Source organism: Delphinapterus leucas, chromosome 10, assembly GCF_059928025.1.
Source record: "Delphinapterus leucas isolate spDelLeu-1000000601 "Yukka" chromosome 10, BTC_Dleu_Yukka2, whole genome shotgun sequence".
Lineage (NCBI taxonomy): Eukaryota > Metazoa > Chordata > Mammalia > Artiodactyla > Monodontidae > Delphinapterus > Delphinapterus leucas.
The window spans coordinates 42,787,544-42,814,231 of record NC_143138.1 but is presented as its reverse complement, the minus strand read 5'-3'; the positions used below and the strand labels follow the sequence as shown (position 1 = coordinate 42,814,231).

General features: G+C 37.8%; 1 protein-coding gene across 1 annotated transcript in view; it reads right to left on the bottom strand.

Moving 5' to 3' along the window:
* Positions 1-26,299, bottom strand: part of HCRTR2 (hypocretin receptor 2) — a 119,373-nt gene extending 93,074 nt beyond the window's left edge. Inside the window, exon 1 of the mRNA XM_022581440.2 lies at positions 25,618-26,299. Within this exon, the coding sequence (XP_022437148.1) occupies positions 25,618-25,840 (223 nt within the window). The 5' untranslated portion in view covers positions 25,841-26,299. The remainder of the gene's footprint in view (positions 1-25,617) is intronic.
* Positions 26,300-26,688: the final 389 nt, after the last annotated feature.

Genomic DNA, 26,688 nt, shown 5'->3' with positions numbered 1-26,688 from the left:
AGGATTTCCTGCTGACAAAACAGGTTATAATATAAAAACATATGTTTAAAATCAATTCTACTTCTTTTACTATTGTTGTTCAATAATGAAGCTTTAGTCCCTTTTGAAGGGAGGTCACTTAATTACTCAGCAACATAAAATATTTTCTCCTATTAGAATTTCAAAACAATGAATTGCAAATAAATGATGTTTCCAATAATACCATACGCATGCTAAAGCTATTGCAAATAAGTAAAACTCAAACATTTAAGCTAGCTATAAAAACTTCCATTCTAAGATTTGTAAAATTCTACTCCTGTTCCTAATAATGTTAAGTTAATAATGCAAATGTAGGAGATACTGTCCTTTTAACTCAACTATCTAGGACCATGGAAAATAAAGAGGATTTAGACAAATGAAACAAAAACTTACTTAGGGCACTCGTTTTAAATCTGTTATGAAAAAAAAAAAACTTTGGTGTTACAGAGGCAGATAACCAACTTGAGATTTTTTGCCCATTTATGTCCCATTGCTGAAGTGTTAACCAGTTGAGAACCAGCCTTAAGGCAGGAACAGAGGAGAAAAGGACACGCAAAGGTCAGAAGGCCAATGGCATTAACTTATCCATTAAGGGAATTAACACTGTAGTACTGGAGTCTGACATTGATAAAATTAGTGATGCTAATGCTGAAGGATTTATTTTTAAAGATCAATTTAAAAGAAAGTAATAATAAAACAATCAAACTATTATATTGGATGAGAAATTTGGAGGTAATGATACTTTAACTAAGTCTCATAGGTAAGCAGGAGGATGGGTTGGGAGCAATGGGAATTCCTCTGTAAAATGTGGTTTGCCAGAGAGGTGAAAAACCCTAAGGTTTGCTACTTTGAGTAGAAGGCAACACAGTTTCTCAAGGAACAAGACCTTTTTTGTGATTCTGAGGATACAAAAACCTGAAGTTAGCAAAAATTTAGTTTGTTTTTGCCCTCCCTGCCTCTATAGCAGTTTTTGCTTCATCTTTTGTCCTTCTTGTTATTCACTGCCAGATGCACCAACCTCCTGTGTTTATGTTTCCATTAAGCTAATTTTGTACACATATTTTATATTCAGTACACTGTTCATATCTCTTTAATAGTAGACACCAAATGGCCTTTTTCTTCCATACATTGTATTTCTGTTCTTCCTGGGAGACTAGTAACTCCTTGAGGACAATAATGATATCTTTTTCATCTTTGGTTTTCTAGTGTCAAGAAGAATGCCTGCCAATAAATATATGTTCAATAATCATTTAATGAATGAATGAATGAATATTCTCCCATTACTCAGATTTAATTCATACCCATTCAACAGTAGCTTACCACACAAACTAGATCTCTGGAGAACATCAGGATCCAGGCTGCATAATTCTGACCTTCTCTCTCAAGAAAATGGTACTTTGTGAACTTCCAAAGGAATCAGTCCCTACCTCCTTGCAATCATTATCCGGAAACCTTCAGTAACTTTTCTTCACTCCTTAAACTGAGCACAGATCATGTTTTCTTACAATCACACGATGCTAAAAGTAGAACTCTAAGCACTTAACTAAAATGTTGAATAGAAAAATAAGCATAAGAACTACAGCATATATCCTGTCCCTGTTTATATTCAGGGTACGGAGAGTAGTTAGAGATTGACTGCAAAAGAGGAAGACAGTCAGATTTAATAACAACTGAGTTTTAAAAGTTTTATCAATCAATACTTATCTTACATATCAATATTCTAAGTAAACACAAAATAATAACTTGCAGGATCCAGTTGCAGGAAAGTTAAAGATAATGGCTTTCTTAATAAAAGACAAGATTGATTCTAAATATTTTTCTTGAAATGAAAATGGATGCTTTAAATTTGAGTTGGTTGAATTGAATATAAAGAAGACTCAAAGTATCTACAACTAATGCCACTAATAACTCCTTAAAACACACATGAGTCAACACAGTTTTTTTGTGTATATATACAACATGTATGCAATGTACAGGAAAAGAATTAGACTTACATATTCCAAATCTGAATTACTGTAGTCCAAAATAAAAATGTCTCTTCTCTAACCTGCTATAGACAAATATATCTCATGTCTCATAAATCTTTCACAGTATTTTTGTAACACCTACTCTTTGGAGTTAGAATATTTGCAAACTCCAGTATATTGAAGAAAAGAGTAGGTAACCATCTGTCTGCAGTGATTAGATAGAGCTTGCTAGTGTCTTATTACTTCCTCCTTGTTTCCATATAGAGGATTAAAGATATTTCAGTGAAATTTTGCATTTCTAAAATCTTAGTGTGGACAAGTCCTTCGAGGACAGTTTTTAATTCCTTGTCTTAATCCATATCTTTTCAGTGTTTCCATACCTTCAATATTATTGCTGAAAAGTTTTTTATGTTTTTAGAATGTCACATAACCTTAGTATCTATTCTGTGACCAATAACTCCTGACATTTAAAATTGAATAAATCAGCACCACAATATCTAAATCAGAGGCTGACCTTCACATACTTTTGTGTGGTCAAACACCTTTTATTTTCATAGCAGCCATCCAATTCTCTCCATGACATCGATTAACAACATTTGTTTGATGGTTTAAGGAATACATGGTAAAAGGAAGTAAATTTTGTTTTAATCCTGAAACAATGACTTCATATAGAAAATCATAAATTAGAAAATGTAGAAAAAGCCTTTGCACTATTAATTCTATTTTTGTCTAGAATTTTTCTGTCTTTGCAGTACTAATTCTAAATGCAGTGAATTCTGCTTATCATGCCAGACTTCTGAAATGTCCTTTTCTGGTAAAGTTGTATAACAATGAGTATATACTGGCTACAACAATAATAAACTGAGGCACAGTGCACACCGACACCTTGGCTTAAAATATTATAATGAAGTACTACTTCAACGTTATCGCTGAGAGAAATCTTGGGGCTTCCACACATTTAACTCTTCCTTTTTCTCCTTTAACTCCTCCTCTTGGTCTTTTTGCTGCATTTTCTTGTTTTCCTGCTTGATCCCATTTGAAAGCAGGTCTTTCAATTTTCTCTCCTCTGATAGCTCTTTACTGACACAATTGAATTTGTGTCAAATGTAAAAGCACCAGGTTTTCATTTTGGTCTCCAAAAATAGGAGGTCTCAAATAATAAGTGGCTCAGCTTTACTTTTCCTATAGCAGGAATTCTCATATTCAGTGTAGTGGGGCCCTATTTAAAATGTAGATTCTAGAGACAACACCACTGAAATTCTGACTCAGTAAGTCATGCATGCGCACTGAAATCAAAATTTTTACCATGTCCCCCAGCTTTTTGTTTTCATTTTTGTTTCTAACACACAGTTCAAGGTGATCTTTTTCAAAATTTAAGGAAATATAGCTGTGATGTTTTCATACAGTAAAAATCCAAGAGTAAAATAATCTGTAAGAAATAACTTTTTATTCACTGTGAAGTTTCTCCTACAGTCTTTCATATCTGTGGGGAATATGTTAAAATATATGGACATAAAAGATGATATTGGTTATAGAACTCAGGTTTATTTCACCTGGCTTGACTTTTTACTTAAACTCTTGACTGCATATTCAAATGTTCACAGTACACCTACCAATACTATCTCACATTTAGACTGTCTGACATCAAACTTTTGATTCTCTCTCCTTCCCTACATCTAACTAACCTGCACCTCCCCCAGGATCCTGTATCTCAATAAATGGCCCCACCACCCTTCTACCTGGCATGAAAATGTTGACTCCCTTCTTTTTCTCACACCCATATGCAATCCATCAATAAATCCTCTTGGTTCTACTGTCAAAATATATTCTCAATATCACCATTAGAATATAAACTTCCTAAAAGAACAAGCCTTGTCTATTTTGTTTGCTGCTATAAGCACACAATAAATATTTTTGAAACAATGAATTTATTCAGTGTTGCATAAAAGGTCTCTCCATTTGATGTACCCATTAAGAAATTTACATTCCCTTATAAACTTTAAATTATTCCAGAAGTCTAAGTAATTCCCACATAAACTGTATACATTGCTTGCAGTCACAAAGAAAAAAATCTCTCAGAGTAGAGAACTAATTGTGAGTGGCATGTGAGAGAACCAGCCCTACTTCCTACTGGATAGTTTCATACGTATATTCCTCTAACAATGCAAACTCAACTTGCCTTGGCAGAATTCATCATGACCTCTCTACTCACAATGCTTGATTTTCTTTCTATGTGGTCTGTCCATCTTAAGAAAAATACAAATAATGCAATAATTGTACTTTCTTTGGCCAAAAACTTGTATTAATCAGAAGATTCTTTTCTGTTCCTATCCATTTCCCACATCTGATGGGTAGTCTATTTCCAGAATGTCTCATATTTTTTTTTCATATTTGATTCCACTGTGCTGTTTTTACCCTCATAATCACTTTCCTGAAGAGTCTCAACAGGCTTCCCAGTGTCTGGTCTCCTAAATTCAACCCATTCTCACCATTGCCCCAGATTCATCTTCCTCTGGGAAGCTCTGATCCATCAGAACTCATTTTAAGATAACTCCAGGGATTTCAAACTTTTAAAATCCAATCCACCATGACATAAAAATACAGGTGAGACTTGGCAAATACCCACAAAAAAAGTAGCCCATGAAAGCAATGCAAAGCATCAAAAAAGATTACTTGAGGTTCCTTGAAATTTCAAAAAAAATGTTCACAAAAGCCTATGTTTTACTGGAGTTCCCTGAATGATATTTTCAGCATAGCTATGTATATCTGAGAGCAATCATAAATGTACTACTTCATCAACTTGGGTGTAATTTATTTTCATCCTTTGGAACTTTTCAAAATTATACTCACATGTCAACAAAACCACAAATGCTACGTCCTCAGGGAAAGAGTACTTCCTACCCCAAATCAAATCCAACTTTTATGTTTCTATGTTCTAATACTTAGCATACACCTCTCCAATAACCCTCATGCTATAGAGTATTGTTGACATGTCAGTCTCTCTCCCAAGATTAGAAATTCCTTGTAGGTAAGGACCATGCCCCCTTCGCTCTGTATTTCCTCCACAGAATGTAATAGAACAGATTACATGTTGTGGGTGCTCAATAAATATTTGCTGAATGAAATAAGAAAAGGAAATAGCTCCAAATTAGATAAGCCCTAGAAAACCAGTGTGTTGGTTCAGGCTGCTTTATTTTTTTGTGTGTCTTTTTCTGCTATAGTTGGACCGAACCCTCTGCTTCTCTATGCTGCCTTTACCTCCATTTGGATGATAAAAATATATTTCCATGACTTCAAATTTCTACATATACTGTCACTGTTGCTGATGGTGACTCAGCACTCAGAGAAGTCTTATAAACTCCTATTTACCAGAAGAGAAAATCCACACCCAGAGAAAATCTTGACTCTTGCTGCCACCCCTCTGATCTCTGTGGCCAGGTACCTATGATGAGTTTTAGACATTAGTCATTGAAACTCAAGTCCATTTCAGTTGAGTTTACCAAAAAAAACTATGCATGAGAATTTGTTTTTCTTAAATTACACACCTTTTTTAAACTTGCTATGCACACTAGCATGGATAAACTAGCAAAGGAAGAATGGAAATGGAGAACATTATATTTACTTACAGTTCAGGAAGGGAGAGGTCAAGTGATAACATGTAAATCTATTCAAACCCCTAACACAATAACAGCTCTCTAGTACTAAATTCCACTACCTGGGAAAAGGAGTGAATAATAGCCCTATCACACAGGTTGTCATAGGAGCTACTTAGACGGTGGATGACAAATACTGCTCTTGAGGAGTTAGGTAATTACGGAAATATAACAGCTCCCAAAAAGCCTAACATGTAAATTCTACTGTAATTCAGTTGATTCACGATAATGAGAAATATTGATAATATTCTTTTAACTGGTTACATGTGTGCTAGAATTAGCAATGCCTCCCATCTCTGGGCAAGACTGTACTTTGATTTTTCAAAAATTTATAATTTGATTGATAGTTCAGGAAATTGAGGACCAGAATTAGTCAATAGGTTTATTGTTTCTCTTATTCCCCATTAAAAAAGTGTCTAGAACTCTCCAATTATTACCAACATTGCTCTTGGGCTCCACCTGAAAATATGATATTTTTTTCAATTGTCTGCACAGTATTTTGTCACTGGCAGTGGGGGAAAATGACAAAGGATTCCTAAAGCTGAGACTCTGTGGGCATTCCTGAATCATACTGGGCTCATGTGGAGATATGTTTGGCCCTTTTATTTTTGCAGAAAGTATGGAGTCATGATAAAATTCAGTCTCAGCTCTCTTATCCCATCTGGGACACAAATGGTCAAATATTTCCTTAGACATCTATAAAAACATAGAAAACAACTAAGAATCACTTTGAAACAAAGAAGGCTTAAGTAAGAGTTTTATACATTATATGGTCTCAGTAATTTCAGGAATACAGCATGTTATTTGGAAGCATATTTATGTAACTTCCTTGAAGAAAAAAAATAGCCGCCACAGTTTGTAAATCTCATTTGCTCTTCAAGAGAAGAGCAAAATAGTTTCCTGGTAAAGTCAAGGGGATTACAGTGCTGAGGAGAGATTTTACAAATGGTCTCCCATAATCATTACTTTAGTGACTATATATTTATTTTAATGTGTGTGTTGTTTAAGATGTTGAAAAAAGTTATCACAAACATGATTCAAATTATTGAGGTTTTATTTTAAGATTTTATATAGAAGAAATTTAAAACCTACAAATGCCTAATTTAAAAAATGTGCTTATATCTAAAGTATTCCTCCTGGTGGAAATCTAACACTTTAATTCATTTAGTAGCAAAACATTGCTGTATGCCCGGCACTGTTCTAGAAGCTGAGGATGCACCTGCAAAAACAAAAAATAAAGGAACTACTGTCTTGGAACTTATATGTTATGTAAGGGAGACAGCAGTAAAATTAAAAAAACAAACCAACAATATCATTTCTAATAGTAATAAATTCTATGACAGAAACAAAATGGGCTGCTAACATAAGGGGTAGAGATTCAGACCGGCCTCCTCAGAGACTGTCTCTGAATATGTGACAATGTGAGCTGAGCAGGAACCAGCCAGGAGAGGGCCAGAGGGGATTAGAGAGTGTGAAGATGCTAAAGCAGGAATATATTCAGTCCGTTCAAAGAATATAGATTTTGCTACAAAGATCAATCACCTAAGGGGTGCTGCTTCTTACATGGATGTTAATTCAAGGACATCCTCATCTCTAGTGTATTTATCATTTTGGCTTTCCTAAAGTCTAGTTCATTCACTCAGGGAATAGTTGAAAATATCTCTTGACTTTGGAAAAGTCAAGGCCTTATATCCAGTTTCTTTTTCGGCATTTTTAAAGTTTGGAAGGTAGCTTCTTAATCCTGCATGAAAAACTAGTGTGCATTAAAATCATATTATTCATGTAATGCAGTCTCCAAAATGTGTGTGTGTGTGTGCATGAGTGTGCACATGTTTTTATTTATGTGTTTTTAACTTCTTAAATCCTTATTTTCCCCTTTTCCACTGAGATAGTTTGGCTTCCTGTCAGTGACCAGTTGCAATGTTCATTATGCCTGGGGAAGAAAAACACATAAATTTATGAACTAGGATAATCTTACTGACTTTCAGGAATCTATGAGTCACCATCACCATCTCTGATGATTTCAAAGAACAAAGCTTTCTAGGCTTCCCTGTGGCTGAAATATAAGTCAAGCCCCAGCACATAAATGTCCCAACAATTATGAAGTTCTTTTCCTGCACCAGCAGGTGAGATTTGTTAATGTATTTGTTTTTCAGCTTTCTAAACTTGGGGAATTTTTGTATTAAGTATTCTAATTGGAGAGATTAAGTTTTAGCTATTTTTTTCACAATGAAATGTTGACTCAGTTTCACCCAATGACAAAATGGCTTCATAAGCACTTAACCATATCTCTCTACTTCTGTCCCAGAAAGATTAGAACAATCTGCACATTTTAAGAAAGACAAGTTGGCCTCAAAATGGTATTTATAAGCAATATGGTTCTCTACCAAAGTATATGACTCATCAAATTTATTCTGAATTTATGAAATTAATTACTATAGACAGTGGTTTTCTGACCCCAATTATGATTTTATAATAATAAAATCAACCACATGGTTGTAAACCATGTGCTTTATAAATTCATCTTAGTGTCACCAAGTAGGAATAAAAACTCACTGAAAATCTAGAAAAGGATATTACAATTTTTCAGCAGTGCCGTATTCCCCTTGTGAGTTAGGAATAGCAAACAAAAGTTTTTAAAGTAACCACAGTTTTAGAAATTTTGATGCATTACCATGTCAACTTGCAGAGACATGCTTATGGTAATTCCCTAAAGGCTGGCCTGGGGTCAATGTAATGCCTTCAATTATTATTGGAATGATAAAACTGCCATATAAGATAAATTTTCAAATGAGCATATTTAGAAGCTTGCAGGAAATCTGGAGTAGAAATTTGAGGATTTAGTTAGAAAATATGAAAAAATTTCCATAAGATCTCAAATTTGTCATCTTTTGGGTTTTAGTGTGAGGCCAAAATATGATCTAGTTTCAAGTGATGGATGGCTAGGAGCATAGTGACCCATTGAAACCCCAAAAATAGGTTAATACAAAAACAATTTTAGTGAAAAACTATATAGAATATTGGAAAATATTAATAGAGCTATGACACGTGAGACTAGGTGCATCTTTCAGAAAAGAAATATGAAAAAATAATTTAAGGAGAAATTTCTTCTCAAATTTAATTATTCAGCAAAGCAAACACAGTAACACTTTTTCCTATATTTTAATCTTCTTTCTTTTGCTTCTTTTCTTTATTTCTTTGTTTTCATTTTCTCACTTTCTCCTTTTCTCCCTCATGCAGCACGTGGAAAGCCTCCTAGAAGAATTTTGATTGCCTTTTCTTATCGGTTTTTTTTTCATTAAAGTAGGCTTGATTAAGTGAGCCCCAAACAGGGCACAAACTCCAGTGTGAAAACCTTCCTGAGTCTCCCAATGACAGCACGCTCCTTAATGTCTTAGAAGGGCTCCCTTTCAGCTGCAGTGTCAGAGCCAGCTAAGACCCTATCTAATGCTTCAGTTCCATCCCTAGACTGTCCTCTTCTGCACTTACCCAATTGCTTAACATTCTCTGCATGGCCTATGCTATTTCACGCCTCTTTGATTTTGCTCTAGTTGTTTCCTCTGCCTAGAACACCTTGCTCTATTTTCCTCACCTGTGTGACTTGCATTCATGCATTAAAACTCCGTTTAGGAGTCATCTTCTCCTGAATCTCTCTCTAATCCCCTCAATGGAACTAAGTGTCCTTATATGCTTCCACTACATCCTGTAACTCATCTGTCAGAGTACTTGACATATTATATCGAAATTATCTGTTATGTTTGTCTCTTCACCTAAAGTATAGGTTCCTTGGTTTCTATTATCTTTGTTCCCTGGATTCTTATTCCAGTAATTGGCACAAACTCTCCCAATATTATAAGTTACTTCTATTAGCAGAGATCCAAAGTGTGAAATGGAAATATCTATCAGATTATCTTAGTCTTATGCCATTAAATGCTTGATTCCTCTAAATTCCCTTGTTCTGAGACTATGGTAGTTAAAAATACTTTTAACTATTGTCTGATTCCTGTGACAGAGACAGTGTTCCCTTATACTTTCCAACCCCACTTGTAGTTAAGCTGATACAATGAGATTGGTTTTGGTCAAATGATTATGGGCATGACAGACATGTGTTGCTTTTTGGCAAAGGTAGTTAAAAGCCAGTATATATTTCCCAGTTCACTCCTCTCCAGCCATGACAACGTTAGAGGCTGTAAAATGACTTATCCTCAAATTGAAAAAAATTAAAACAACAAACATTTATCTCATCACTTCTAAAGTCTCAGGAACTGCGAGAAACTTAACTAGATAATTCTGTCTCAGAGCCTGTCATTAAGTCAAGCTGGTGGGGGCAGGGGAGGGTGCTGTTGGCATCATATCAAGACTCTTTCTGGCCAAAGGATTTGCTTCTAAGATCACACATGTGGTTGTTAGCAGGCTACATTTCCTCTATGGTGGTAGGCTGGATATTTTAATTCCTCACCATGTGGGTTGCTCTCAACAAGGAAGCTTACTTTCTCCAGAGCAAGAAATCCAAGAGCAAGAGAGTGGGAACTCAAGGCAGAAGCTGTAATCTTTTATAATATAATTTTGAAAGTGACATACTATCACTTCTGCTATATGTTACTGTATACTGCTATAGACCACTTCTGGCATGATATGGAAAGGAACTAAATAGGGTGTGAATACCAGGCAGTGGGGGACACTGAGACCCATCGTGGAGGCTTGTTTCACAGAGGCTGCATGTTGAGGTGGTCCATGAACAGAAAGGACATCTGGACCTTGAGATACAACAGACTCTCCAATCCACATTAGATGTCAATTAGATGTCAAATAGACAAGAAATAAACTTCTGTGATGCTAAGCCAATGAACATTTAGGGTTTATTTGCCACTATGGCACAGCCTACCTTTTCAGAACAATAAAGCTCTTCACATAGTTATGTCTACAGAAAGAGACAGTGAAGATTGAAAGAGCTTCAAGTGTTCTATGACTTTTAAGATTAACTTCTTGGGGGATTCAAGATGGTGGCAGAATATGAGGACATGGAGTTCATCTCTCTCCATGCATGCATCAGGATTACATCTATAGGTGCAACAATTCTCACAGAAGACTGGCTGAAAACAAGCTAAAGACCTTGGACACCGGAAAGAACTATAAAGATCCCTGCATAACTGGGTAGGATGGAAAAAAGAAGGGAGAAGGAGGAGGAAAGGAAGCAGGACAGGACAGGGCAGGGGAGCTAAAGCAGAGGAGAGATTCCCGTATTCGGGGAAACTCCCTCTCTGACGGGGGAATCGATTGGGACAGAAGGGAAGCATTTGAGGCTGTCAGAAGAGGGTGAAGCAGCAAATTGGTAGCAGATGGGAAAGAGTGAGAAATACACAGACGGCCTGTACTGTGGCTCTCTGCGCCCTGGACTGGGATGTGTGTTCACAGTTATGCAAGGGGGCTGGGAGCTGGAGTGTGGGGATTGAGGAACAGGCCAGGAGTGAGAACTGCTGTTGGTTGTGGGGAGATGGACTGAGGGGACGGGAGGGAGGAAATATGCAGCAGGGAATGCCTACAGAGGAAGACTGGACTGCCATGGAAGCAGGTGTTACTGATGAGTCACACACAGGGGGAGGAGCCACTATTGTGGCCTCTCTCTCCCCACACATCAGTGTCTGCCGACGGACAATAAAAGAAGCCCTCTCAGGGCTGGCCCTCACACGCCTGCTGCTGGGTGTCAGAAAAAACCTGGCCAGGGCCAGCCCTCATGCGCCTTATGCTGGGTGCCAGAAAAGGCCCTTGCTAGGGCCATATCTCTTGTGCCCATGGCCTCCGGCTCCCTGCACATTTGGCACCACCGGGGCTCCCACCGTCCAAGCAGTCATACCACCTCTGTACCTGGTCCTCACTGGGGCAGACCCACAAGCTCCAAGGCATTCTCAGGACCAGACTCCTGTGAGTAGACCACATGCAGAGGTGTGGATAAAACCAAAGCTGAATCCCAGGGATGGGGCAAATAAGGAAAAAGATCAAAAATCTTTCTGTTGGCAGCACAAGCTGCAGACTAAATCCCTGCAATCAGCTAGGTAGGCCCTGCATCTATGGAACATCTTAGTAGACAATGAGTGTTCCCCAAAATGAAAATGTTCTAGCTCTGACAGCTGTGGACTTCGGGGGCAGCAGGTGCAGCAATTGGGCCAGATCAGAATCTGAGTTATCCCCACAGGGCACAGAGCAGGTCCAGAGACCAGCCAAGGGAGGTGGAGGTGGGCTGTGGCTCATGGCATGTGCAAGGACACTTTCAGCTGAGACCCCAGGGAAACATAATTATTATTATTAATTTTATGTTTTGATTCATTCCATTGTTGGTTCTGGCCTTTTTTGTTTGATTTTTTCCCTTTTGTTTTTTGTCTGTTTGTTGGGTTTTGTTTCAGTATTTTTTTTTCTTTAATTTAGTCTTTTAGTCTTTTGTGTTCTATAACATTTTTTATTTTTATTTTTTTATATACTTCTATTTTAACTTTGCTTTTCTGTTGTTCTGTGTTCTTTTCTCTTATATTTTTTCTTCTTTTTCTTTAATATATTTTTTATTTTTTATATTTCCATTTCTACTTTGCTTTTCTGCTGTCCTGTGTTTTTCCCCTTTTTGTTTTATTATTTTTAAAATCATTTTTATAGGTTTTATCTGTTTCCTTGCTTTATGCTTTAGTTGGCACGCTGGTTTGGTTTTGATTTTAGGTTTGTGCTTTTGTTAGTTTTGATCCTAATTGTTTGATTTCGCTTTTGAGTTCTTCTAATTGTCTGGTTGTTCTCTTGTTTTTCATTTATTTGGTTCTGTTTTTGTTTCTTTTGCATCTGTGTGTGTTTCCTTGATTGTGTTTTTGTTTGTTTGATTTTACCATTTCTCTGGGGTTTTGTTTGTCTTTTTTGGTTTTTTTCTTTAATATATTTTCTATTTATTTTTATATTTCTATTTTTATGTTGCTTTTCTGTTGTTCTGTCTTCTTTCCCCTTTCTCTTTTTTCTTCTTATCAGTTTCTTCATTTTGTTTTGTTTCTTTGCTTCCTTCTTCAGTTGGCACTCTACTTTGGTTTTGTTTTTTAGTATTGTGTTTTTGTCAGTTTTCTTTTTAATTATTTGATTTCATCCTTGGGTTATGCTTGCTTTTTGATTTATTTGGTTCTGTTTTTGTTTCTTTTGTGTGTGTGCATGTTTCCTTGTTTCTATTTTTGTTTGTTTGATTTTACTTTTTTACCATTTGTCTGAGGTTTTCTTAGTCTTTTCATTCATTCTTTCTTTTTTTTTTTAATCCCCTTTATCGCTGGGATGAGCGAATTGCAGGGTCTTGGTTCTTCGACCAGAAGTCAGGCCTGAGGCTCTGGGGTGGGAACACAAAGTCCAGGATGCTGGACCACTAAAGAATTCCCACCCCCAGGGAAGATTAATCTCTGAGAGCTCTCACAGAGACCTCTACCTGAATACAAGACCCGGCTCCACCCAACTGCCAGCAGCTTCCAGAGCTGGACACCCCACACCAAACAACAAACAAGACAGGAAAACAAACCAACCCATCAGCACACAGTCTAACTAAGGTCATACTAAACTCACAGACACCCCAGAACACACCATCTGACATGGTCCTGCTCATCAAAGGGAAAAGACTCAGATCCACCCACCAGAACACAGGCACCAGTCCATCACATCAGGAAGCCTATGCAAACCACTGGACTAACTTCAACACCAGGGGAAGAAAACAGAAGCAAGAGGAACAGAAATACTGTAAATTAGACAAAATGAAAAGAGGGAGAAATATCTTGCAGGCAAAGGAGCAAGAAAAGAAAAGCCCACAAGAACAAATAAATAAAGAGGAAATAGACAAGCTACTTGAAAACGAATTCAAAGTAATGATAGTAAAGATGATTCAAGATCTGAGAAACAGGATACAGAAAATAAAAGAAATTTTTAACAAGGACCTAGAAGAACTAAAGAGCAAAATAACAGTAATATAAAGCACAATAACTGAAATTAAAGATACTCTAGAAGGAATTAATAGCAGAATAACTGAGGCAGAAAAACAGATAAGTGAGCTGGAAGATAGAATAGTGGAAATAACTGCCACAGAACAGAATAAAGAAAAAAGAATGGAGGACAGTCTCAGAGACCTCTGGGATAATATTAAGTGCACCAACTTTCAAATTATAGGAGCCCCAGAAGAAGAAGAAAAAAAGAAAGGGTCTGAAAAAATATTTGAAGAGATTATAGTTGAAAACTTCCCCAACATGGGAAAGTAAATAGTCAATCGAGTCCAGGAAGCACAGAGTCCCACACAGGTTAAATCCAAGAAGAGACAGACTGAGACACATATTAATCAAACTAACAAAAACTAAACATAAAGAAAGAATATTAAAAGCAACAAGGGAAACACAACAAATAACATACAAGGGAATCCCCATAAGGTTAAGAGCTGATCTTTCAGCAGAAGCTCTACAGGCCAGAAAAGAGTGACAAGATATATTTAAAGTGATGAAAGGGAAAAACCTACAACCAAGTTTACTCTACCAGCAAGGATTGCATTCAGATTCGATGGAGAAATCAAAAGCTTTACAGAAAAGCAAAAGTAAAAATGATTCAGCACCACCAAACCAGCTTTATAACAAATGCTAAAGGAACTTCTCTAGGCAGAAACACAAGACGAGGAAAAGACCTACAAAAACAAACCCAAAACAATTAAGAAAATGGTAACAGGAACATACATATCAATAATTTCCTTAAATATAAATGGATTAAATGTCCCAACCAAAGGACACAGACTGGCTAAATGGATACAAAAACAAGACCTGTTTATATGCTATCTACAAAAGACCCACTTCAGACCTAGGGACACATACAGACTGAAAGTGAGGGGATGGAAAAAGATATTCCATGAAAATGGAAACCAAAAGAAAGCTGGAGTAGCAATTCTCATATCAGACAAAAATGACTTTAAAATAAAGACTATTACAAAAGACAAGGAAGTACACTGCATAATGATCAAGGGATCAATCCAAGAAGAAGATATAACAATTTTAAATATTTATGCACCCAACAAAGGAGCACCTCAATACATAAGGCAAATGCTAGCAGCCATAAAATGGGAAATCAACAGTAACACAATAATAGTAAGGGACTTTAAATCCCCAATTTCACTAGTGGAAAGATCAACCAAAATGAAAATAAATAAGGAAACACAAGCTTTAAATGACACATTACACCAAATGGACTTAATTGATATTTATAGGACATTCCATCCAAAAACAACAGAATATACTATCTTCTCAAGTGCACACAAAACATTCTCCAGGATAGATCACATCTTGGGTCACAAATCAAGCCTCAGTAAATTTAAGAAAATTGAAATCATATCAAGCATCTTTTCTGACCACAACGCTGTGAGAGTAGATATCAAATACAGGAAAAAATCTGTAAAAAATACAAACAGATGGAGGCTAAACAATATGCTACTAAACAACCAAGAGGTCACTGAAGGAATCAAAGAGGAAATCAAAAAATACCTAGAAACAAATGACAATGAAAACACGGCAGCCCAAAACCTATGGGATGCAGCAAAAGCAGTTCTAAGAGGGAAGTTTATAGCAATACAATCCTACCTCAAGAAACAATAAAAATCTCAAATAAACAACCTAAATTTACACCTAAAGCAATTAGAGAAAGAAGAACAGAAAAAGCCCAAAGTTAACAGAAGGAAGAAAATTATAAAGATCGGATAAGAAATAAATGAAAAAGAAATGAATGAAACAATAGCAAAGATCAATAAAACTAAAAGCTGGTTCTTTAAGGAGATAAACAAAAATGATAAACCATTACCCAGACTCATCAGGAAAAAAAGGGAGAAGACTCAACTCAAGAGAATTAGAAAGGAAAAAGGAGAAGTAATAACTGACACTGCAGAAATTCAAAGGATCATGAGAGACTACTACATGCAACTATATGACAATAAATGGGCAACCTGGAAGAAATGGACAAATTCTTAGAAATGCACAACCTTCCAAGACTGAACCATGAAGAAATAGAAAATATAAACAGACCAATCACAAGCACTGAAATTGAAACTGTGATTAAAAATCTTCCAACAAACAAAAGCCCAGGATCATATGGCTTCACAGGAAAATTCTATCAAACATTTAGAGAAGAGTTAACACCCATTCTTCTCAAACTCTTCCAAAGTGTATCAGAGGGAGGAACACACTGAAACTCATTCTACAAGACCACTATCACCCTGATATCAAAACCAGAAAAAAGGTATCACAGAAAAAGGAAATTACAGGCCAGTGTCACTGATGAACATAGATGCAAAAATCCTCAACAAAATATTAGCAAACAGAATCCAACAGCACATTAAAAGGATCATACCCCACGATCAAGTGTGGTTTATCCCAGGAATGCAAGGTTTCTTCAATATACACATATCAATCAATGTGATACACCGCATTGACAAGTTGAAGAATAAAAAGCATACGATCATCTCAACAGATGCAGGAAAAGCTTTTGACAAAATTGAACACCGATTTATGATAAAAACTCTCCAGAAAGTGCACATATAGGGAACCTATATCAACGTAATAAAGGCCATATATGACAAACCCAGAGCCAACATCATTCTCAATGGTTAAAAGCTGAAACCATTTCCTCTAAGATCAGGAACAAGACAAGGTTGCCCACACTCACCACTGTTATTCAACATAGTTTTGGAAGTTTTAGCCACAGCAGTCAAAGAAGAAAAAGAAATAAAAGGAATTGAAATTGGAAAAGAAGAAATAATACTGTCACTGTTTGCAGTTGACATGATACTATACAGAGAAAATCCTAAAGATGCCAACAGAAAACTACTAGAGCTAATCAGTGAATTTGGTAGAGTAGCAGGATACAAAATCTCTGGCATTCTTATACTCTAACAACAAAAAATCTGAAAGTGAAATTAAGGAAACACTCCCATTTAACATTGCAACAAAAAGAATAAAATACTTAGGAATAAACCTACCTAAGGTGGTGAAAGACCTGTATGCAGAAAACTATAAGACAGTGATGAAAGAAGTAAAGGCAGTACAAACAGATGGAGAGACATACCATGTTCTTGGATTGGAAGAATCAACATTGTGAAAATGACTACACTACCCAAAGCAATCTACCAATTCAATGCAATCCCTATCAAATTACTAATGACATTTTTCACAGAACTAGAACAAAAAATTTCACAATTTGCATGGAAACACAAAGGACCCCAAATAGTCAAAGAAACCTTGAGAAAGAAAAATGAAGCTGGAGGAATCAGGCTCCTGGACTTCAGACTATACTACAAAGCTACAGTAACCAAGACAGTATGTTACTGGCACAAAAACAGAAATATAGACAAATGGAACAGGATAGAAAGGCCAGGGATAAACCCACACACATATGGTCATCTTATCTTTGACAGAGGAAGCAAGAATATGCAATGGAGAAAAAACAGCCTCTTCAATAAGTGGTGCTGGGAAACATGGATAGATACATGTAAAAGAATGAAATTAGAACACACCCTAACACCATACACAAAAATAAACTCAGGATGGTTTAAAGACCTAAATGTAAGGCCACACACTGTAAAACTCTTAGAGGAAAACATAGGAAGAACACTCTTTGACATAAATCACAGTGAGATCCTTTTTGGCTCATCTCCTAGAGAAATGAAAATAAAAACAACAATAAACTAATGGGACCTAATGAAACTTAAAAGCTCTTGCACAGTAAAGCAAACCATAAACCAGACAAAAAGATAACCCTGAGAATGGGAGAAAATATTTGCAAACGAAGAAAGTAACAAAGGATTAATCTCCAAAATATAGAAGCAGCTCATGCAGCTCAAGGTCAAAAGAACCCAGCCCGATCCAAAAATGGGTGGGAGACCTAAATAGGCATTTTTTCCAAAGAAGACATACAGATGGCCAACAAACACATGAAAAGATGCTCAACATCACTAATAATTAGAGAAATGCAAATCAAAACCACAATGAGGTATCACCTCACACCAGTCAGAATGGCCATCATCAAAAAATCTAGAAACAATAAATGCTGGAGAGGGTGTGCAGAAAAGGGAATCCTCTTGTACTTTTGGTCATAATTTAAATTGATACAACCACTATGGAGAACAGTACGGAGGCTCCTAAAAAAACTACAAATAGAACTACGATACAACCCAGCAATCCCACTACTGGACATATACCCCGAGAAAACCATAATTCGAAAAGAGTAATGTACCACACTGTTCATTGCAGGACTATTTACAATAGCCAGGACATGGATCAACCTAAGTGTCCATCGACAGATGAATGGATAAAGAAGATGTGGCACATATATACAATGGAATATTACTCAGCCATAAAGTGGAAAGAAATTGAGTTCTTTGTAATGAGGTGGATGGACCTAGAGTCTGTCATACAGAGTGAAGTAAGTCAGAAAAAGAAAAACAAATACTGTATGCTAATGTATGTATATGGAGTCTAAAAAAAACAGTACTGATGAACCTAGTGGCAGGGCAGGAATAAAGACACAGACATAGAGAACGGACTTGAGGATACGGGGCAGGGAAAGGGAAGCTGGGACGAAGTGAGAGAGTAGCACTGACATATATACACTACCAAATGTAAAATAGATAGCTAGTGGGAAGCTCCTGCATAGCACAGGGAGACCAGCTTGATGCTTTGTGATGACCTAGAGGGTGGAATGGGGAGGGTGGGAGGGAGGCTTAAGAGGGAGGGGATATGGGTGTATATGTATACATATAGCTGATTCACTTTGTTGTACAGCAGAAACTAACACAACATTGTAAAGCAATTATACTCCATTAAAGATGAAGAAAAAAGATAAGACATCAAAAAAAAGAATTAACTTATTTTAAATTAAAATATTGGATTTATTTATTTATTTATTTTCTTATGTGCCAATTTTGTAAATCTGGTTAATGTGCATCTGTACTCAGAATGTTGACAAAATCAGGTACCAAAGACATTGTAGCCGAAGGTCAGACAAAGGGAGTTAATATTCTTATCCTGACTTCTTGGAATACAGGACGCTCGTAAGGTTTTCCAAAGCAGACACACAATCCCTGGATATTTCTATGTAGTCAAACTTTTCTTTTAAATTGATTTCAAATCTTTTCAGGCACATAAATTTTTACACTAAATACAACCTACCTCATTAGATTGTTCTGAAGAATAAATGAGGCAATGTATGTAACAAAGTCTTCTGAAGAGTAAAATAATATGTAAACATTAAACATTTTTCATATGTATGTGATATCGAAAGCAAATTACTGGAAAAGACTCAATGATAGTAATCCAAAAATATTTTCAAGAATAGAGTACATATTTATTCTGAATAGTCTTGATTTTTTGTTTATGGGGAAACAGTTCAAATGGAAAAACATTTAATGGTATTTAAATATATATCCAACCCATTTACTTGGTCAAGAGATGATCTCTCATTGGGAATAAAGATGAAATCAATAAATCCAGTCCTAAGAGTCAGCTATCCAAAAGACTGGTCATATACGTCATGTATTTCATCTGATAGCCTCTCAAACTGTTCCACTGTCAGTGTCTAAAGTTCATTTCATTTATAGTGTTATGGGTAATGCCTCTTTGGACATATAAAATACCATTGTGCTCCAGGAGCACTATTATGTGATATAAAGATTGACCTATGCAGTCAAATCAATAGAAACTTATGATTTTTTTAAAAAGTTAACATTAATTCCATCAGAGAAAGAAAAAAAGAAATGTGTGAGTAGGTTTGAAAGCCAAAGCAGGAACAAAACAATCTTTAGATTATCTGAGATAGTAAATGTTTAGGTCCTCAGTCTTTAATGGTCTCTAAAGACAGCACCTTCGGTAACAAAATAATCCTTGGCCACAATTATCTAACGTTTATCCAGAGAGTCACCCCCCTGAACAGGCAAAAACCTTTTTGACAACACCTATTTTTACCTTGAAATTTTCTCTTGTAAAGTAACCCTAGCCTGACCTTGATTAACTTATCAAATGAGCTCATCCTCCAAGCTGAAGGACTATAGTCTATCAGAGGAATAGCATGGCAACTGGCCAGCACAGCTCCATAGATCATCTGGAGGGCACACCTCGGTAACATTCCCATTCTCTCTTTTCTTTCCTTTTTCTTGGTCAGGATTAGAAGCATGAGACAGAGTCAGGATGACACAGGTGGACCATGGAACCAGATAAATCTGTATTAGAAACCTAGTGCTGATACTTACAGTCTGACTAAACTTTGGAACTAGTTAAAATAGCTTTTTGAATTTCATGTTTCTCATTTGTCAATCAAAGCTATTAATCTCCTTGTTATAAGTTTGTCATGAGGCATCAAGGAAATATATATATTCATCGTGGAACGTAGCTTCCAAGACCTGGCATATAGTACTCCATAAATATTCTTCATTTTCCTTTGCAGCAAGAAGAGGAGTTGGAGATGAATAACTACCCTTTGTTTCACCCATCACATGTCATTAACTGGACCTCACCAGTGAGACATTATTCAACAGAGCCAGCATCCCTAAGGTTGAGGGGTATGTCAGAATTCTACAAGAAGAAGGATGGAAAGGTCATCTCTCACCAGTGAAATAACACCAGTGGTGGATACTCCTGAAATCTGAGGAGCTGAGTAAGAATTCAGGGACTTTGTAATGCTAATGTAACTGTAGTACGTGATGATTCGCAAATACGTTCCGAAATATGAATTAATAAAAATTCATGTAAACATATAAAACACATATGTATGCCCTAATAAAATCAAGAAAAATTTTATAAAACTTCATGTATTTGTATGTTAGATTTAGCCTGTCTTATACATTGGTAACATTTTCATTTATTTCACTTTCCTCATTTTTTTTCAAATATAGAAAAAACCTATTCCATTTAAATTATCAGTAGCACACGTTATTTCATTATTGTCTTCCCATGGTAAATGTTGCTGTTATCTATGAGAGAGCCATTTAAAAAGTTATCACTGAGATTCTGTTCAAGTCAAAAACATGATTTATTTTACCCAGTAAAACTAAGTGGCTATGATTTGCTAAAAAGGTGGAGGTGTCAGTTTAACTCTTATTCAGGTAAGCATGCTTTGCATTCTGTAACTAAAATCATACAAGTTTAAAGCTTAGTGGCTAACCTTACCTTTTACGGTTACTGATCATGACTTCTATCGGGTCTTGGCAGAGATCAGTAATGTATTACCTCTAACCTCTTTCTGCTTCCTGTGTGTGAAAGAGTGGGTTTTAAAGACCCACAGAGCTGAGATGGGCTTTGGGACAAGTAGAGAAGAAAGGTCTCAGACTTAGGAGCGGCGGGAACTTGCGACTCTGCCATTGCCGTGTCTAGGGCATATGATTAGCTCTGTAAGAAGCAACCCTATTACAGGTATTCCCCCCATCCCACCTACCCAGTTTAGTTTAACTCTTGTTAGATACATTTATTAATGGGCAGTGTGCTTTAACTGAGTTAAATCAACATATTATCTTTGTGTGTGTGTACGGGCATGCTGTTTAAAACATCAGTAGTGATAGACTGGCCAGCTAACATTTCAGAAACTCTTGAGTTAATGGAACCTAGAGCAGGGAAATGTAAACTGAGAGAAAGAAAATCATCATGATGGTTAGGAATGACTTTCACATAGAGGTGGGAAGGCAATGTTAAGTAGTCAGCATGATGCACTAAACATCTAATTGGGGTGGGAGGGTGGAGCTGGTATGGAAAAGAAGAGTAACAGGTGCCAACACCATGTCACTAACAGCTTTTATGAAAACACTCAATTGAGAAAAATGCCAGAGTAGAGGCCATAAAGAGCAACAGAGCTACAGATTGGCCACGGAGGAACAGGATGGCTACCAATCTCACCGAGGAGAGATTTCAGTAGTGGGAATGAAGGGATAGACATTGGCATTTAGTGTCTACTGTGTCAAGAAAAGAAAAAAATATATATATTTGTGTACACTCCTCTAAATATCTCTGTAGAGGATGCTCATATATATATCCTCATAGGATTTCTATAAGGCAGGATTTATTTTTTATTTTTCAATTTATTTGATTCAAGTATAGTTGATTTACAATGTTGTATTTATTTCTGCTGTACAGCAAAGTGATTCAGTTATAGACATATAGATGTTCTTTTCCATATTCTTTTCCACTATGGTTTATCACAAGATACTGAATATAGTTCCATGTGCTGTACAGTAAGACCTTGTTGTCTATCCATTCTCTATATAATAGTTTGCATCTGCTAACCCCAAACTCTCAATAATCCATCCCTCCCCCCACACCTCTCCCCCTTGGCAACCACAAGTCTATTCTCTGTGTCTGTGAGTCAAGGCAGGCATTATTAACCATAACTTTAAGTTGGAAAAAACAGGCTCAGAGAGTTTGTTAACTTGCTAATGCCACATAAGAGGTGAGAAGCACAGTTGGACTGATGTCATTTGTTGACTGTTCTCCTCATTTTTTCATATGAAGATGACAACAGGGAAGATAGAAGCATTCCAGGTGAAAATCATATATTTGAAAGTGGAAGTAAGAGAAGCAGGGAATTGCTCATTTCCTCCAGATGTTTAACACTTGAACTGACTAGAACCCATCTCTCCATCCAGTTTCTACTCAAGGAATAGTAGGAATGACCTCAAACATATTCCCTTGAGTGTCCCCAAGAACACTTTCCCCCTATACAAATTAATTTTAAAAACATAACATTGATCAAAATGTACTGGTCAAATAACTGAATGCATCTACTTGTCTAAAGTACAAGACATCCTTAGGAATAGGTTATATGTGTCATAATTTTGAAGATACTGGAAAAACACTGCTTCCAGAAAGAACCTGTCTCATCTTTCTTCCTAGGATTTAAAATTCTATAATTAGACGTGTGTATGTTTTTATTAGGATGCATATAATCATGAAATTGCATGTAGAGTAATTTTTTGCCTTATTTTGAATGACTTTTGTCAACATTTTTTCCAATAAACTGCTTTCTAGCTTGGGAAAGAAGCATCTGATAATGGGGAGGGTATATAATGAGAGAGGCACCATGGAGAGCAGAAAAATAGGTAGGTATGATCAAGGCCTTGTCATTCTGCTCACAAAAGGACATCGTGGGAGTAATGACTGCTAACTGATTACACTATATTTGTAAGTTCAAGAAGGTTGAGATTTTCCAAGCAGTTAGTGACATGAAAGTACAAGTGGTAAGCGGACCTGAAGGGTCAGTGGTTACATCTGCTGCTTACACGGTGGTATGTCTCCTTCATACCCAATGTTGACTCTTTTATCTTGCATGAATAATGTGATTTCTTGTCCTGCCATTCTCTGCATAAAATGACATACCAGGGGGGCAAAAAAGCGATTCTCAATCTAATCTCTTTTGCAAATTCGACAGTGACTTAAAAGAGCAGGAAGTTGTCTGTGAGGAATGACACTGCTTATTTGTTTAAATGTCAAACTTGAACCTCATCAACTTTCAGGGAATATGTCCATAAAGAATATGGGTTTCAGTTCAGCCAGAGAGGATTTCAGTGTCATTCGTTTCTGAGGAAAACAGCTGTCAGTTTCATGAAAACAAAGAGCTTTGAGTATATGTTTTTTTTTTTTTAAGTTGAATAAAATTGGACATTTCAGCACTTGGGGCTGTGGACAGTGCTCTCTCACTTGACATTATGAAACATCTACTCCAGAGATGTTTCTTTCCTGAGACTAAAGCACTCCTCAGGCTAGCAAACATGCACCCCTAAACTATGCAATTAGGATATGAAAACCATGCATCACAGGTCTGTGCAAGCCAGAATAAAATAACAGCAAAAAGGAGCAAATTTTATCACAGAGGTTAAGCCTAAAATAAAATTAGGGAAGGAAAATAATTATGATTTGTAGCTATTCCTGAAAAACACGTCAAAATTTTACTGCAATGCAATAACATTCCTCCCTCAGTGGGTTTTTGTTGGAGAGAATCACAGAACCATTAACCCCTCATGGTAATTTATTAATAGTGGGCATAGATGGAAGGGAGAAAAGGGAATACATTTAATGGGCTTGCAGACACTGGGAGAAAAGAATTAATTCTCTGTATGCTTTCTAAATCTAGAGTGGAATATCAGTGAAGAATTCTGGACCTGAGGTCAGAAGAAATGGAACTGAATCTGAATGATGTTCCTTAATAAGTCATTTTATTTCTCTAAGTCTTGCTTCTTCTGTCAAATGTGGGTTACTCTGAGGTTAAGTGAGAGAGTGTATGAGAAGGAGTCTGGCAGAGAGTAGGTATTCATAGATGTTCAATTTTGATTGTTCACTTATCATTAAGTATTAGCATAATGCAGTGAAATGTTGCTATGCTAGTAGCCATGTATCTTAATTATTGTAACTCTAAGCATGGATGACAAGGAGAAGGGAAACAAGAAAAGCATTATGATTAACAGACTTAACCTTACAACTAGTCCTAACCATGTGTATTTCCACCTTTCACCTTGTCTGCCTCATCAAAACATTTCCTTTATGTTTGCCTTTAAAAAACTGCAACAAAGTTAAAATAGCCTGAAAAAATATACAGACAGAGCCAACTAAAGTTCTCAGAGGATTCTTATCTTTCTTGTCAAATAATATTCTACCAGCTCTCTCAGGAATGCCTTTCAGTCACATACTACCAACTATTTCTGCCTCCTGAATTGGCGAGGGACTACTGTGACTGCTTCTTACCCAGACTGACACATATGGGGAGAGAAGGTAAAAATCAGGCTAGCGCTGAGAGCCTGATAATTCTCTTATCATCCTCCACAGCAGCTACAAAGCCTCTACCTTGGACTTCAACACCTCCCAGCCTATTCCACCTCGCTCATCTACTCCCCCTTTTTGTAACTGAAAATCTAGAGCATCTTCTCCTAGCCTCCCCCTATCTCCTGTCATTTTCCGCAGAGATTCCCTCCACACTGCCCTCTGCATTTAAACACCTCCTACTCTCCATTCATCTAGGTGCACGCTCCTTCCATTCACAATTTATGTTCAATCGTCCCTCCCTTCCACAGCCCCTGTTTTTTGTTTTTTAAGTCGATTTCCCAGCTGCCCTAATAAACTCCATCACCACAGCCACCATCTAGCCACGGCACCGCTTCTTCAACCCTCAGAAATTGTGCAGAGGTGGGGAGTGGGAGAGGAAATTTATGCTTGCATACCAACCTAGACAGCGACAAATAGTGAGAACCTAGCACAAAGCTTGGTCTAGTCTTTGGAAAAAAAGAAATCAGCTGCAAATATTTCCCGAGCCTGGAAACAAGCATGCTCTGGAAAATACATGGGCACAGTGGATAAATGAATGGAAGGAGGGATGAATGATTGCGATCTCCTTGGTACTTTTCTCAGAGGCCCCTCCTCCTTGCTCGCTCCCGGCTTGGCTCCTGTTTAATTCAGCTTCCTTGCGTGAGTGCACCTCCCTGCTTTGCCTCTGCTCCCACTTCCTGCCCTTTCATTACCGCCTCTGGACTCAGCCTCAACCCCTCGCCAAAGGGCACTTGTACCGGGCTCACAAATCCTTTGTGATTTCCACAGCCCAGGAGAGCTTGCTCCGAAGGGGCACAGCTTCTCATCCTGCCAGCCTGACCTCTCCCCACCCCCGAAACACTCGTCCACGTTACACAAAAGGATGACTAATTCCCCCACACTCCATCAAATCCACCTGGAGAGCCCTGCCTCTGTCCCTTTCCCCGCGCTTGGAACCTTGGTGCTCCCAAAGGCAATGCGGCTCCCTGCAGAAAAAGGGATCACCATTCCAGGGCTCGGTCCTGGCTCGTAAAATCAGAAAACTTTTTTTAAAAAATATAACCCCACCCCGAGAGCAGCCACCTCTTTGTGTGCATCCCTGGGGGGAGGAGGGGTCTTGGCAGTCGGGGGCGCGAGGACTTGGCAGCCCCTACCTGGGGCTGCCCGGCGGTCACTCACCCAGGACGTTCCCAATGAGAGCCACCACGAACACGATGATGTAGCCGGCGATCAGGACCCACTCGTATTCTTTGGGGTGGAGGTATTCCCTCCACAGGTACCGCAGGAATTCCTCGTCGTCATAGTCGGTGGGGTTTAAAAAGGGCTCTTGAGTTGCATTCAGCTCCGGAGCAGATGACCAGTTGCGACAAGGGGGGTAGTCCTCCAGTTTGGTGCCGGACATCACGGACTCCAGTCCGGGTCGGCTCAGTGCTGCAAGCGGCTCGGCCCCTGCCCCATGGGCGCCGCGGTCTGCGGCGTGAGGAGGCGCGGACAGGGGACCAGGGGCTCAGGAGCAGAAAATGACGTGAAAAGTTACGGAGCCAATGCCTCCGAGTCTCCCGCCCGCCGGGCAACTAGTCCGCCGGCGGGGCTGTGTCTGCAGGCGATGTTGTACCGGGAGGCGAGGAGTAGGCTGAGCATCCAGGGACCGGGCACCAGAGGCTGCAGCAGGGACACCGGGAGGGGAAGCTGCTACCTCGGCTAGGGCTCAATGACTCCTCATTCCAGCGCGGAGTTCGCAGCCCACAGCCTCCTCCCGCGCGCGGGAGAGCTGGGGCTGAAGAAGGAAAAAAAAAAAAAAAGTCATGAAAATGATATTAACCTGTTTCTCCGTGGGTTCCATCTCCCTCTTTTCTACTTCTTTTTTGTTCCTGCATTTCTCAAGTGCAGTTTCTGTAAACACAGACTTGTGTAGGTCTGTGCACATGGCAAGCCTGGCAACATAGGATTAATATAGGATTTGCAGATGCTTTTGTCTGGGACAGGTAAATACAAAGTAATGAGGGGCAGCCACTGTGTTCCTCAAGCAGGACGATGCAAAAGTCATTTCAGGCAAGTCATTTAACATTTGCTTGGCTTTGCCAACTTAACTCAGCTAGTACTTGATGAATCTTTAAGGCATCTCCTCTCCTCCTCCCCTCTTCCCAAACTGGAGAAAGAGATTTATATATATATATATATATATATATATATATATATATATAATATATATATAGCTGGAATTTGTATTTGCAACAGCAAGTGTCATGT